Source organism: Canis aureus, chromosome 8, assembly GCF_053574225.1.
Source record: "Canis aureus isolate CA01 chromosome 8, VMU_Caureus_v.1.0, whole genome shotgun sequence".
NCBI classification, from domain to species: Eukaryota; Metazoa; Chordata; class Mammalia; order Carnivora; family Canidae; genus Canis; species Canis aureus.
Genome location: NC_135618.1, coordinates 8,241,195 through 8,254,538, shown reverse-complemented (window position 1 = coordinate 8,254,538; position 13,344 = coordinate 8,241,195). Strand labels below are relative to the sequence as shown.

Below are 13,344 nucleotides of genomic sequence, written 5' to 3'. Positions count from 1 at the left end.
AGCGATTAGAGAAGACTCACGGGGAGCTAGACCTTCCACCTGACCTGGGGGCCTCATTAACCAGAGGGGAAGACATTTCAAGTGACAGGACTGGTGAAAGTGAGGGGAATTCAAGAGATAATGACAATGCAGGTGGGGCCGGAGTGGGAAATGGGAAGGCCCATGGAGGCCAGTGGGGAGAACCCTTTGAGGGTTGGTCTAAGGGCTTTGCAACTTTGTGCAGACAAAATGGAACTCGGATACTTTAAAGCACACGGACAGTGCTTTAGGAATATTGATTTTTAGCTTCAGGCTCACGACCAAGGATGGCAACCTGGTTTCTGGCGGATGCCACAACGCCATGTGCCTTGGTAGAGGTCAAGACAGTAATTTGAAAAGTGAAAAGTTCAACCATCGTCTTATACAGGCAACATCACACTTGTTCCACTGAAATCAATGGGCTCCTGTTTATTAGGACTCATCAAAACTGCTGTGGGTGTGTCTATGACACGCCAAGTATTTTTACGAGCTTCAAATTGACCTGCAATAATACAGCCCCCAAATACCCCTCTGCCATCTGTCAAGGAAGTGTTTAGAACTAAGGCCTTAATATTCAAGCAGAGTCCAGTAAGCACCCTAGAAGAACAATCCTTTTTCCTCATATCGCACTGGTTTTGTACCTTCTACTGCCCAAACAGTAAGCGGAGATCTTTACAAGAATAGTTACTGACCAATAAGTTAAAATACAGGAGAGTTTGGTTAATATAAGAAAAATCTTTATTGGGAGCTTCTTGGAGTGTAGTGTGTGGACCTTTGCGGGGAGTGGGGGGTCTCAAGCTTTGTCTGATGCCAAAGATTTTATATCATGTTATTTGACTTTGTGAAGGGCACAGGTTTTAGTCACTGGCGAGCCAAGGTCTTCAGTTTTACGGAGACAGAAGTGATATTTGAAACCACATTTCAAAATTTAACTGTGAGCGCTAAACGGCTAAATCTGAAATAATATTATTGTTAGAGAAAATAACTGCCACAAAACATGCTGTACTATTTTTAGAAGCTTTTTTGTTTTGGAATCACATTATTAAAAACACAGATTTCCATACGATAATAAAGGCTCATTCTTTGGATCCTGAACCTCAGGTTTAAAAAGTCTCTCCTCTCCCTAATTTGGCCCCTGAGATAAAAGCTGAACAGAAAGCGTAATCCATTGCGCGTGGCCCGGATGCCAAGGAGAGTGATTCAAGTTCATGTGGAAAGGGGACTTTCCTTTGCTATTTCGGCGAGGATTTTCTTTTCAGTTAAGGAGTAGAAATAACTTATTTAACTTTCTAAAAAGAATGTAGAAAGTAGCGCAAGACTTTAGTCATTTCCATAGTTAAGGTCAACAAGAGGCAAGCAGGTCAGAAGCAAGACTCGGGTTGGGCTCCAGAACTCTCCCTGTTGTCTTTGGTGGGAACCCTTCCTCCTCTCCCCTCTGTTAATCCCTCTGGTGCCCCAGTACCCCCCACCTCCGTCCTCCTCTGTCACTTCTCTGTCTAAACATCACTTCTGTAGGGAGTTGTTCTGTTTTAGCTCTTTGTTTCCTTCCTAAATGTGTGATAATAATTCGATGATTTCTTCTTTCCACCGAGGACGGAAGCTCCGTGTTCCCTGCTCATGGCCCAGCATGGGTCCAGTACTCAGCAGGTACTGGTGGATGACTGAGTGTGGGAAACAGTCTGGGGGAAACTACCCCCACAACGGGGTGGTGCAGTGGAGAGAGCCCTGGGGTGGGGAAGTGCAGCCCTGGTCTGCTCTCTGCCACCACTTGGATGAATGACCTTCATCACACCTCTTAAATTCTCTGGGGCTCAGTTTCCTCATCGGACGAGGGAAATTTAGTGAGACATTTCCAAGGCAACATCCCGACTTTAGGGTACAGATTCTCAGTTTATCCAATTATATTTCCTGGGTGCTGATAACCCTTCTTTTTTTCCTACTCATTGAGGATGTGTGTGCCTTTTCATTATTCCTGACATTTTTCGAAAAGCGCACAGGTAGGTGTATTAGCTTTTCTACAGACTTGAATAATTAGAGGGAAAAGTATTAAGTTTTGGGAGATGCTCTGGCAATATTTTGTGCTATTCTGTGCAATGATAACTGTTGCTCAAATAGTTCCGCTGGTTTCCATACGGAAAACTGGCCATCCGGCTCTCACACTCATTAGCTATGTGACCCTGGACCAGTTCCTCAACCTTCTTGAGTCTCAGTTTCCTTATCTGTGTAATAGATATGTAATAGGGATAAATCACCAACCTATAGGATCGTGGAAGGATTAAATGAGATGATCTGAAACACAGTAGGTGCTAAGAAAATGCTGGTGAACTCCAAGTGAACTTCATCCCATACTTTACCAGTGACTCTCATAGTAGGAGGCATCAAATAAGGGAAATTGTTTTTGTCATTAGCTAAAAGGAATGCAGGGTATGGTTACCGAAGTACAGTTGCATATGTGGTTGCTGATGCATTTAGTGTAGGGAGCAGGGGCTCATTGCTCAAACAGAAAATGTGTGCTAGATTCTGATGTCCGAGGTCGTCATACTCATGGGATTATAATGTATTTTATTATGGTAGAGCTAACCTGAGGCGTCTGACACTCCGTAGAGGCCTACTTTGTCTATGCTGTACGGATACAAAGACATATAAAACTGCATAAACAAAGGCAACAATCCAGAAGCCTTGGGGGTATTATCCTAACCAATAAAGGGGACAAGACCTCAAAGCAAAGGGAGAAATGAACTGTCTTTTTTCACTACCAAGTTGTTTATTATTAGCAGTTGCATTAGAAAACTTGAGGGCTGTTACTCACCAATCATGAAAATAATTTTACACTTTCTCAAATCTTCCATGAAACCTTTAAAGTAAGAATAATTTAAGTTACTGGCAAGGAAAACTGTTTTAAAACCCTGATAATTACTCATGTTGTATAAAAACCAAAATCTTGTAGTTTTATTTGGGAACAAGCTCAAGTTGAGTAAATGTGATAATAGGTCATAATTAATAGGCACCAATGACCATTTCACCCTTATTTCCAGACCCAGGTAACATATTTTCATTTTAACGCAAATGATCAATTTTAGGTGGTAAAACTGATGAAGCCATTAACCAGCATGGATTACAAAGAAAGATAATTTTTAAAATTATTTTAAAATGTTCTTAAGTATCTTGGTTTTGCATTACTTTACATTTTGTTTTCCCTTAACATTTGGTGATCTCTTACTAAAGAGGGGTTAAAGCACAAATGGGGAGTCTGGAAGACAAAATTTTAAATACAGTTCCTATTTACAGAAAATAATACTATTTTCCACTTAAGGTAGTGATATAAAGTTCCTTCTAAAATAAATGTATATGTAAATAATAACAGTGAGCCAATGTAGAGAAAAATATTAATAATACCTAGTATAGGTTGTATATGTATAGAGATGAAGCAAACATCACAAAGATGGTGAGAGTGAGGACTGGATTTTGGGAACCGCTACTTTATTTTTTATTTTCTCAAGTTTTTAATTTAAATTCCAGTTAGTTAACATGCAGTGTAATATTCGTTTCAGGTGTAGAATTTAGTGATTCATCACTTACATACAATGTCCCGTGCTCATCATCTAATAAGTGGCCTCCTTAATCCCCATCACCCGTTTCACTCATCTCCCCCCACCTCCCTTCTGGTAGCCATCAGTTTGTTCTCTATAGTGAAGAGTCTGTTTCTGGGTGTGTCTCTCTTTTTCTATCCCCCCATGTTTGTTTTGTTTCTTAAATTCCACATATGAGTGAAGTCATTTGGTATTTGTCTTTCTCTGACTTATTTCATTTAGCATTATACTCTCTAGCTCCATCCATGTCATTGCAAATGGCAAGATTTCATTCTTTTTGATGGCTGAGGAATATTCCATTGTGTGTGTGTGTGTGTGTGTGTGTGTGTGTGTGTGTGTGTATCTTCCTCAATCCATTCACCAGTCACTGGACATTTGAGTTTTTTCCATAATCTGGCTATAGTTGATAATGCTGCTATAAACATTGGGGTGCATGTAGCCCTTTGAATTTGTATTTCTGTATCCTTTGGGTAAATATCTAGTAGTGCAATTGCTGGGTCATAGGGTAGCTCTATTTTTAAGTTTCTGATGAACCTCCTTACTATTTTCCAGAGTGCTGCACCAGTTTGCATTACCACCAGCAGTGTAAGAGGGGGAACTACTATTTCAAAGCGAGGGAATGATTAGGAATTTTTGGCAAAGTGCAAAACCCTCCAGAGTTTATGGAGCTCTGAAAGATTTCCTATTGTCATGGGTAGTAGGTGGCCATGAAGGATGGGTAGACAATAGCTATACTTTTGGTCCTGTTCTCACTGATTAGACCTAGGCCAGTGAGTTTCTCTTCTTGGGGTTCAGTTTCTCCATCCGTAAAGGTGTTGGACCCAGTGACCTTATTGTCTCTTTTGATTCAAATACCTGTGATTTTGTGGTTCCTGCAAATGAATGGACCACAGGAGGAAATAGTCCCATTTGTCTCTTGACCAAAATTATGATGCAATTATTGTTGCATGTTTAAGGCTTTTTTTTTTCTTTTAAGAGAGTGGGGAAGGGCAGAGAGAGAGAGGGAGTGAGAGAATCTTAAGCAAGCTCCACTCCCAGTGTGGAGCCCAACAGTGGGCTCCATCTCACAGCCCAGAGATCATGACCTAGGCGGAAATCAAGAGTCCAACATTTAATCGACTGAGCCACCCAGGTGCCCTCCATGTTTAAGATCTCTAAAAACCAAAATTCTAAGAGACCTTGGGTAAGAGGAAGTTTACTTGAGAAGATGACCACGCCTCAAGCTTGTATTGGGAATGACTCTGTGAGCCCAGGGTCTCTGGCCTCAGAAAGTGCCCATGGTTACTGCTTGAGCCTGGAAGCAGGGGATCCTCAAACTAAAATAAAAAAAGTGGTTAGAGTGAGGGCCTGAGAGGACAGAAGAAACAGCAGTCCTACCCAAGAATGTTTCAGAGAAGAGCAGGAACAAAAATTCTCCCTGGCTTTAAGGCCACAGGGCTTTAGTTGAGGACATTAGGCTACCTATGCAGCTGTGCCAGGGCAGGGTCACAGAGTTTGGGGGCAGGCCACCAGCACAGGAGTAGGTTAGTTCAGGATGCTCTCAAGTTCCTAGAGGGAATCTGCACAAGCCAGTAACCTAGAGGCCATCCCGAGCAAATGGTGAAAAACTGAAGCAGCAGGCTCTGGGAGGCTCAGAGGATGTCCCCAGGTTCAAGTCCATCCTTGGACTGGCTAATTTCTGAGAAGCTCAGTTTAATACCCACAGAGGTGGGGGTAGGGATGGGGGTGGTGGGCTGAGTCCACAAAGAACTTCAGGAGAGTTTTTCTGATGTGCTTAGGCAAAGGCCAGGCAAAGAGTTTCAACCAGGGGAGGTGGATGGGCCTGCAGCGCTGTGAACTGTGGCTAACAAGAACTAACACTTGAAGTCAAGTTTTTAGAGCACTGTACGGGGACCAACAAAATAGATCTGAGACTAGATGCTTCCCGCATCTGGACGGATCTGACTGCAGATGGAGTAACTGAAGATAATTTTGAATGCTGTATTATTCTTGCTAACCCCCATGCTAAGGGACATGCTTCTCAAACTGCAATATACACTGAATGGACAATAATGTATTAGGATGTGGGATACCAGGACTTTTCACTTCAAGAAAATATGCATGAGGTTTTAAAGTAAAGATTCTAGAGTTTGAAGGTGTTTGGTGCTTTTGTTAGGCCCCTGGGCCCCTGAGCATTTCCACCCCTGGGCTGTGGAGCAGCCCCCTTAGTGGTGAGACCTGGGGCCGGAGGGGGGCAGACTGGATGGAGCCAGCCCTGAGTTCTCAGGCTAGCTGGAGCTCTGGGCTCTTTTCCTGGTTCTGGAAGCAGCTGCTTTTGCTCATCCTATGGGTGTGAGTTGACTAAAATGACAGATGGAACGCGATTTACCGGGAGAGATAGTACAAGGTTTTTATTTCCCATCTTGGTGACAAAATTGCAGTTTTTATACTTAAAAAGAACTGCTAGGACTCTGACTTCCACTTCATGTTTTATGTAGATGGTAAGTACTTTTGGAAGCTAGCTCACTCCTCTGACAGTAATCACACTTGCTTTTCAGTAGAATTGGGATGCCTCATTGATACACACAATGCCACCTTCTTGCCGGGAATCCACTCTTAGCTGAGGGAAAGACCCAATTCCAGAGAGAGAATGGGGCATGAGGAATTGGATTGGGAGCAAGAAGGGAAGGAGACAGGGAAGCTACAATCAGAGGAAAGATTTGAATTTGGGGTTTTTGGAAACATCTGGTTTTCAGAATGAGGAATGACATCTTTTGTTCTTTCTAATCAAAGAGATGCTGCAGTCTCTTTATGGAATAGCCCGGAGTGACTGGAAAAATCCTATGTTATCTGGAACTTTCTATTAAAAGCATATACATTGGTGCTTATTACTTGTGGACCAGATGGCCATTTCATGTTCTGTAGACTTCCAGCTTCCTTTTTTGAAGCTGAGCAATGATTTTTTTTTTTTTTAATTCCCATATACTAGTTTGTTTCCCATATGTCAGTTTCAGGTGTACCATGTAGTGACTCAAGAATTCTATATGGAGCTGAGCAACTTTTAATGTATTTGCAATCTAGGAAAGTGTCTGTGGTTATTATTAGGTACTGTTGTACCTACGATGAAACATTTATAGGGTGTAAGCTAAGGTTATAGAGAGTTTGTAATGACATGGCAACGTGCTTGTGTTACGGTACACATAAAGAATGGAGATAATATTTACATATACACACGTATTCTCAACTGTGTAAAAATAGGTATATAGCAAACACATGAAATAAAATACCCTAGAATGTTAACCATGATTATTTAGAGGTCGTAAGGTTTTAGATGGCTCTTATTTCCTACCTCAAAAAAGTTTCCACAATGAACACATGTTAATCTTATAACCAGGAAAGAGGGAAACTTTATTAGGCAATCAGTCAATCCCTACCCAGTTCGGACCGGGTTGATTATTTGCACTTGGCTCATGTTTATGTGCCTTTCCCCATGAATCACCATGATGTCATTTGGCGACTGAGATTTTCATATACTGCTATAGCCATTATCATCAGATGGCACTTTATCTATCACCTCAGGCTCATGGATCAGCGTAGGATTAGAGGGTTATTTGGAAAGCCAGATCACTTACGTGTATGTGCTCACAGTCAATACGAACATATTTTCATGAACCATAATTACAGCAACATTTATTACCGAGTGGAAACGTTAGAAGGTACTTTACTTGGGCAATCATGAACCTTATCTCTTTTGGGCCATCTCAAATTCACATAATTTTATCTATTTTCAGTTCTACGTGTAGCTAGTTAAGGCTGGATGTTTTAGTTGTTGCAAGGCTTTTAACATGACAACAGTTACAAAGCAGGATAATTTGGGTGTTTCTTAGGTTGCAGCCCAACAGCACGTGGCAGATTAGGAACTACTATACAGGTAACAGATTTTTGAATTCCGATAAATTTGAAGAATGTTAAAGTTAGCCAGCTGCCTGTCCTGCAGGACTGGTGGGAGTCTTGCTATGCTGTTACGTGTGCCTCTTCCAAAGGGGATTGGGTGTTCAGTGTTCCTCAAACTTATTTTACCAGAACATTCTATTTTCGCTGAGCACATCGAGGGTCATGTTCTCTGGGTAGTCAGGATAGGTATCTCTAAGTAAAGTGTTCCTTTGGTTCTTTGTGTGGACCAAGGGTGGGAAAGACCCAAAGAGCTCCAGCTGAACCATGTAGCCTGGCTAAGGGAAAAGTGCATGCTATCGGGAGTTTATGTCTCTTCAGTTGGTGTTTAATAAAAAAGACATGCTCGAAGGTACTAAAACACAACTTTGGTCTGATCAGTAAAGGAAACTCACCTCCCATGGTGTCCTCTCCAAATACATTTAACTGGTCATCACCCTGTACATAAAAAATCAAAATATTAGATAACAGGACCAACAGGTATTGTGCTAAGTTTCTCGCCAACGTACATTGACATACCTAACCTGCCTAACAACCCTCTGAAGGAAGCACTATTACTATCCGCCATTAAGAGATGAAGAAATTGGGGATCCCTGGGTTGCTCAGTGGTTTGGCGCCTGCCTTTGGCCCAGGGCGTGATCCTGGAGTCCCGGGATCCAGTCCCGCGTCAGGCTCCTGGCATGAAGCCTGCTTCTCCCTCTGCCTGTGTCTCTGCCTCTCTCTCTCTCTATTTCTATCATGAATAAATAAATAAAACCTTAAAAAAAAAAGGGAGATGAAGAAACTGAGAGTTTGAGAAGTTGCCCAAGATCACGTAGCGGTGAGGGACAAAGCTCAGATCCTGTTGTTGCTGTACCACTTGGTACCATATTGCACCTCGACTTCCTGGTGCATGACCTCTCTGTGATCAGAAAGGCGGATCTGAAGAAGACAACACTCTTCCATACCCAAAGCTCACTGATGGGTGTAGTCACAGCGGTTTTACCAACAACTCCAGGGTTTAAAGCTGGATGTGGCACCCTTTCTGTAGAGGGCCAGATAGGAAGTATTTGCAGCATTGGGAGTCCCATGGTTAATCACTGGCCAATCCCGAGAACTAAAGTATGGAACAAGGGAAGTCGGAATGACCAGCTTTGGCTGATGCCTGCATTTAAATTCTTTTTATTTTATTTTTTTAATCAAGCAGTTGCTGCATTTTCCTTACAGAAGAACCAGTGGTAGTTTTTTTGGGGGGGGGGGAATCTAGGATGAAAATGTATAAAAAGACATCTGGTGAGAGTTCTACTTTCTACTTAGGTCTCCATCCATCTCATTTTCCCACTCCCTCATTCCTTATGGGTAACCAGTCATAGAAGTTTTCTTCGCATCTTTTCCCAGATACACAAAAAGCAACTTCCAGATACCTCTGGATACATCTGAATATAAATATTTAATCTTGTTACCTCCATTTCATGCACAGAAAGAAGCGCACTTCTATTACATGCGCACGTGTGCTCATAATACTCATAGTGATCTGTAATGATATTGTTATTCCTCTTGCTTTTTCACTTATCGATGTACCCTGGAGGACTTCCCACGACCCATACAGAATGCAGAATGTTCTCGGTTGTACAGCATTCTATCGTAGGGAAGGTTCCACAGTTGTTTTTAACTCATCTTTTATTGACAGACTGCTGAGTTGTTTCCAATCTTGGATTATTTTGGAAAAGGTAGCAGAGCGATTAAGCTCGGGGAAAGGTCATTTCATACACATACACCTGCAGGATAAATTCCCGGAGAAGGGGCTGTGTCGTGTGGTCTTGGAGGAAATGTATTTATGACTGATAGATTTTGCCCAACTGCTCTCGGTGGAGGTTGTGCCATTTTGTGGGGACAGCCTGTGGCTCACGCTTCACTCCAGCCTCTTGCTTCTGATTTGCTTTGATGTAGGAGTCCGTCAAATGAGGTTGCCAGGCTGCATTAATGTTCCCTTGAGGTAACTGCTGTGAGAGGAGTTGTTTGAAAACAGAGCCTTGCCATCCCTTTTCAGAACATACGCCTTCAGGGCAACCTTACTGCTTGTCTTCTTAGATTTGCCTGTGTATCCAGAGCTATTCCAGGTGAGAGAAGAGTTTTTAATGGAGTGGTCATTCAGGGACACATTTACATTAATTAACTTCTTTCCATGAATAGGAAAAATGTCAATTATGCCTCAGTGAGCCTACCCTTACTTCTGTTTTTGGCCTAACTGCATTTCGGAGCTGGGAGTTATAGAGAGCATCTTATCCAACCCTGCCATCCCCCTCTCCCATTTTACGGATGAGGAAATTGATGGTCACAGAGGTCATTTGAGGGGCCCGTGGCCATGTCATCATGTCTTTAGTGAAGTCAGAGTTAGGATGAGAACTGCATCTCCTACCACACAGCATGGCTCCTAGAGCTTTACTCCCATTCAGCTCAGCGGCCACCACTACCTGGCTGGTGCACCCATCCCTCCGCCGTTGCTAAGGGCTCACGGAAGTCTGGCTCTGCCCTCAAAGTGGGAGGACTCTTTGTCAAGTTGTGCCCTAGTATTCCCCTCGAGATTAGCCTGAAGCAAATATCCAGCTGGGATCCCACCCTTGCTCACAAGGACCCCTGTGCCCTACCCTGCATCTCTCCCCCTCTCCTAAGAGCACTCCCTAATACCCCACTTGCAGAGAGCCCCTCTTTCAGGTTTTGCTTCTAGGGAAGCCCACCTGGGACAGGGATCTTGTGAAGCAGTTATATGTTTGCCTAAGATGCAGCTACATAGAGGCTCAGTAGCCTTTGCGGGAAAAGCACTGTTGGAATCAGATTCTGCTTGTTGCTTGTCAAAGAGCCACGGAACATATCCAGGTAGCGTTAGGCAGTTCTCTCCCTCGATTTTTAATATTACTATTGAATTATCAGACTTAGACCCGTCTTGCAGGCTAAACTGCATCAGATGCTTATTTTTTTAAATTTATTTATTCATTCATTCATTCATTCATTCATTCATTCATGAGAGACACACACAGAGAGAGAGGCACAGACACAGGGAGACGCAGGCTCCATGGAGAGAGCCTGACGTGGGACTCGATCCCGGGTCTCTAGGATCACACCCTAGGCTGAAAGCAGCGCTGAACCCCTGAGCCACCTGGGCTGCCCCATCAGATACTTCTTATATTTGGCTGTCATGATTTAGGAGACTGATGAAGGGTAATCTGAATTCATAGAACAACACACCGTGTTATAAAGGGGCCTATCTTACCTCTATTTGGCTTCTTGAGTCTGACTTCTTCTTACCCCAATTCTTATTTATAGCCTACGTCTAGTCTGTTTGTCCAAATGCTTCAAATGAGCCCCAGATTCTTGCTATGAAAACACTGATAGTGAACAGATTTTTGGAGCCGAGTGCAGCCAGGAATGGGGCACACTGTATTCACTGGCATGATAGCCCAGGTAAATGGGAGGTTTGACTGGGGCGTGTTATCTTCCAGTGATGTTCCATAAACCTCACGATTCCTCTGTGACTCTTTTTTTTTTTAAAGAGTTTATTTGTTTATTCATGAGAGACAGAGAGAAACAGAGAGAGTCACAGGCAGAGGGAGAAGCAGGCTCCATACAGGGAGCCCAATGCCGGACTAGATCCCGGGACCCTGGGATCATGACCTGAGCTGAAGGCAGATGCTCAGCCACTTAGCCACCCAGGCGCCCCTCCTATGTGACTGTTTTGCAAATAAACTTCATCTGGCATCTTAAACGTGCACACACACACACACACACACACACACACAACACCAACCGCTAATGAAAGGCAAACACTTCTGGTTTTGGTGAAAAAGATGCCACACAGACCCTGGAGGCCCTACGTCTTCTCTTTCTTTTCAAAATCCTAGGTGTGTTCTGCTTGAAAGGCATTGCTTCAGGATGTCAGTTCTATAAGAAGCAAAATGCTCTATAAGCTTATTTGAGAAATACCTGTAAGGTGCTTCTCTGCCCAGGCACTGGAGCCGCCTCTTGGGGGAGGCACACCTGGAGACACACACCCCGTTAACTACCAAGCTCCGGCCCGGGGCCCACACGCTTCCTTCTGTTACACAAGCCTCTCGCCGTGTGCGCTCCGTCTAGGCCTCCTCCTGTCACCTGCGGGTCTGAATGGGGAGGCTGGGCTTTGTGGGTACAAAGGTGACTCTCCCAGTATTACACTAAGTTTTGGGGCGCACAGCGCGGAATGCCAAATCTGAACAAATGGACAGAAATAGTGCTAATCTTGGCACAGATTTTTATGTAAGTGTCAATTATGACTCACACCCGTGGAGCCAAGACGCAGCCTTGCGATGATGCGATTACTGTTGGGGAAGATGGGGAGAGCTGCAGCAGAACCACTCACTCGCGGAAACAAGTTCAGGGGTGCCTGGAGGGCTCTGCGGCTGAGCGTCTGCCTTGGGCTCAGGCCGTGATCCTGGAGTCCCGAGATCGAGTCCTGCATCGGGCTCCCTGCATGGAGCCTGTTTCTCCCTCTGCCTGTGTTTCTGCCCCCCACCCCCTCTCATAAAGAAATAAAATCTAAAAAAAAGAAGGAAAGAAAAGTTCAGGTCGCCACCTCTTCTAGTGCTGTATCTATGATAGCACCTTGCTAACTGAAGGGGAGAAGTCAAGCACCTGTTGGAGGCACACAGCTAGGACCTCTCAAGACAGGATCTGTGGCTTTATGGGAAACTGAGTTTGGACTATGGATTCGTTTTGGTCTAGATCTCTCATTCTCCACTCAAGCCCCAAAGCGATTTGCATTCAACTTAATTTCCCTGCGTGGATGTGTAGGTAAGGAGCCCCTTTTGCAAGCCTAAGGTCCTGGGATTATTGGTTGGAAGAGCAGCTAGTTGGTGTGTGTATGTGTTTTCCTTTAGGGTCAGAGCTCCTATTATCACCGCCTCGGGATACGGATGTCTGTCACCCTCAATAGAGCAACACAGCCTCCCAAGTGGGGTCACCTGTCCTAACAAATTACATCCTTCAGTCTGCTTTGATCGCAGCACGCTGCGTGCTCCTGGGTGCAGGACCAGTTCTGGGGGGCATTGTCACAAGCAGATCAGGTCATACCAGGAAGCTGACACTGAAAGAGGGCCTTCCAGCTCTGGAAGGGTTTCTGCAGATACCATCTCGCCGGATCCTTGCTGCGAACCCGTGCGTGAGGCATGATGTAACTGAGGTTCTGTGTGCCCTGGATGGGGATGTGCTTGAGCCTCCACTCCTCCCTCAGTGCCCTGACACCAGCCGGGGTTTCCTTATCAGCATCCTCTGTCTGGTGTCAGACGGGAGATCACATAGTCAGATATTCTTACAGCCCCTCTTTAGGTCGATAGTGTTGATGTTCAAAAATCCTTTTGAGGGGTGCGCCTGGATGGCTCAGTCGGTTAAGCATCTGACTGCGGTTTGGGTCGTGGTCTTGAGGTCCTGGGATTGAGCCCCACATGGGGCTCTCCACTCAGCGGGGAGTCTGCTTCAGCCTCTGCCCCTCCCCTGTTCATTCTTTCTCTCTCTCTCTCTCTTTCTCTTAAATAAATAAACTCTTTAAAAAAAAATCCTTGTAGGGATCATGAAATTAAAGCTCTCCAGGGAAGGAAGGAGAAGTAGTAGGTCATTTTGGGGTTATCTTCCTAGTTCTCGTTTGTATTAAATAGTGTGTGTGTGTGTGTGTGTGTGTGTGTGTGTGTTTCATGGTATAAAAATGTATATAGCTTCAAATGGGATTATGAGAGAGAGGCTTTATTTAACAACAACAGAATGTCACAGCTACGATGAATTTCTTGCCCTAAAATTCACA

The 13,344-nt window shown here is 44.1% G+C and overlaps 1 protein-coding gene across 3 annotated transcripts in view; it reads right to left on the bottom strand.

The window, feature by feature from the left end:
* The window catches only part of AK5 (adenylate kinase 5), a 235,997-nt gene that overhangs the window by 53,363 nt on the left and 169,290 nt on the right, over positions 1–13,344 (bottom strand). For all 3 annotated transcript variants that reach the window (XM_077905099.1, XM_077905097.1, XM_077905098.1), the window contains 2 exons: positions 7,934–7,976; positions 2,828–2,872 (listed from right to left, as the gene is read on the bottom strand). In XM_077905099.1, coding sequence (XP_077761225.1) covers positions 2,828–2,872; positions 7,934–7,976 — 88 coding nt within the window. The remainder of the gene's footprint in view (positions 1–2,827; positions 2,873–7,933; positions 7,977–13,344) is intronic.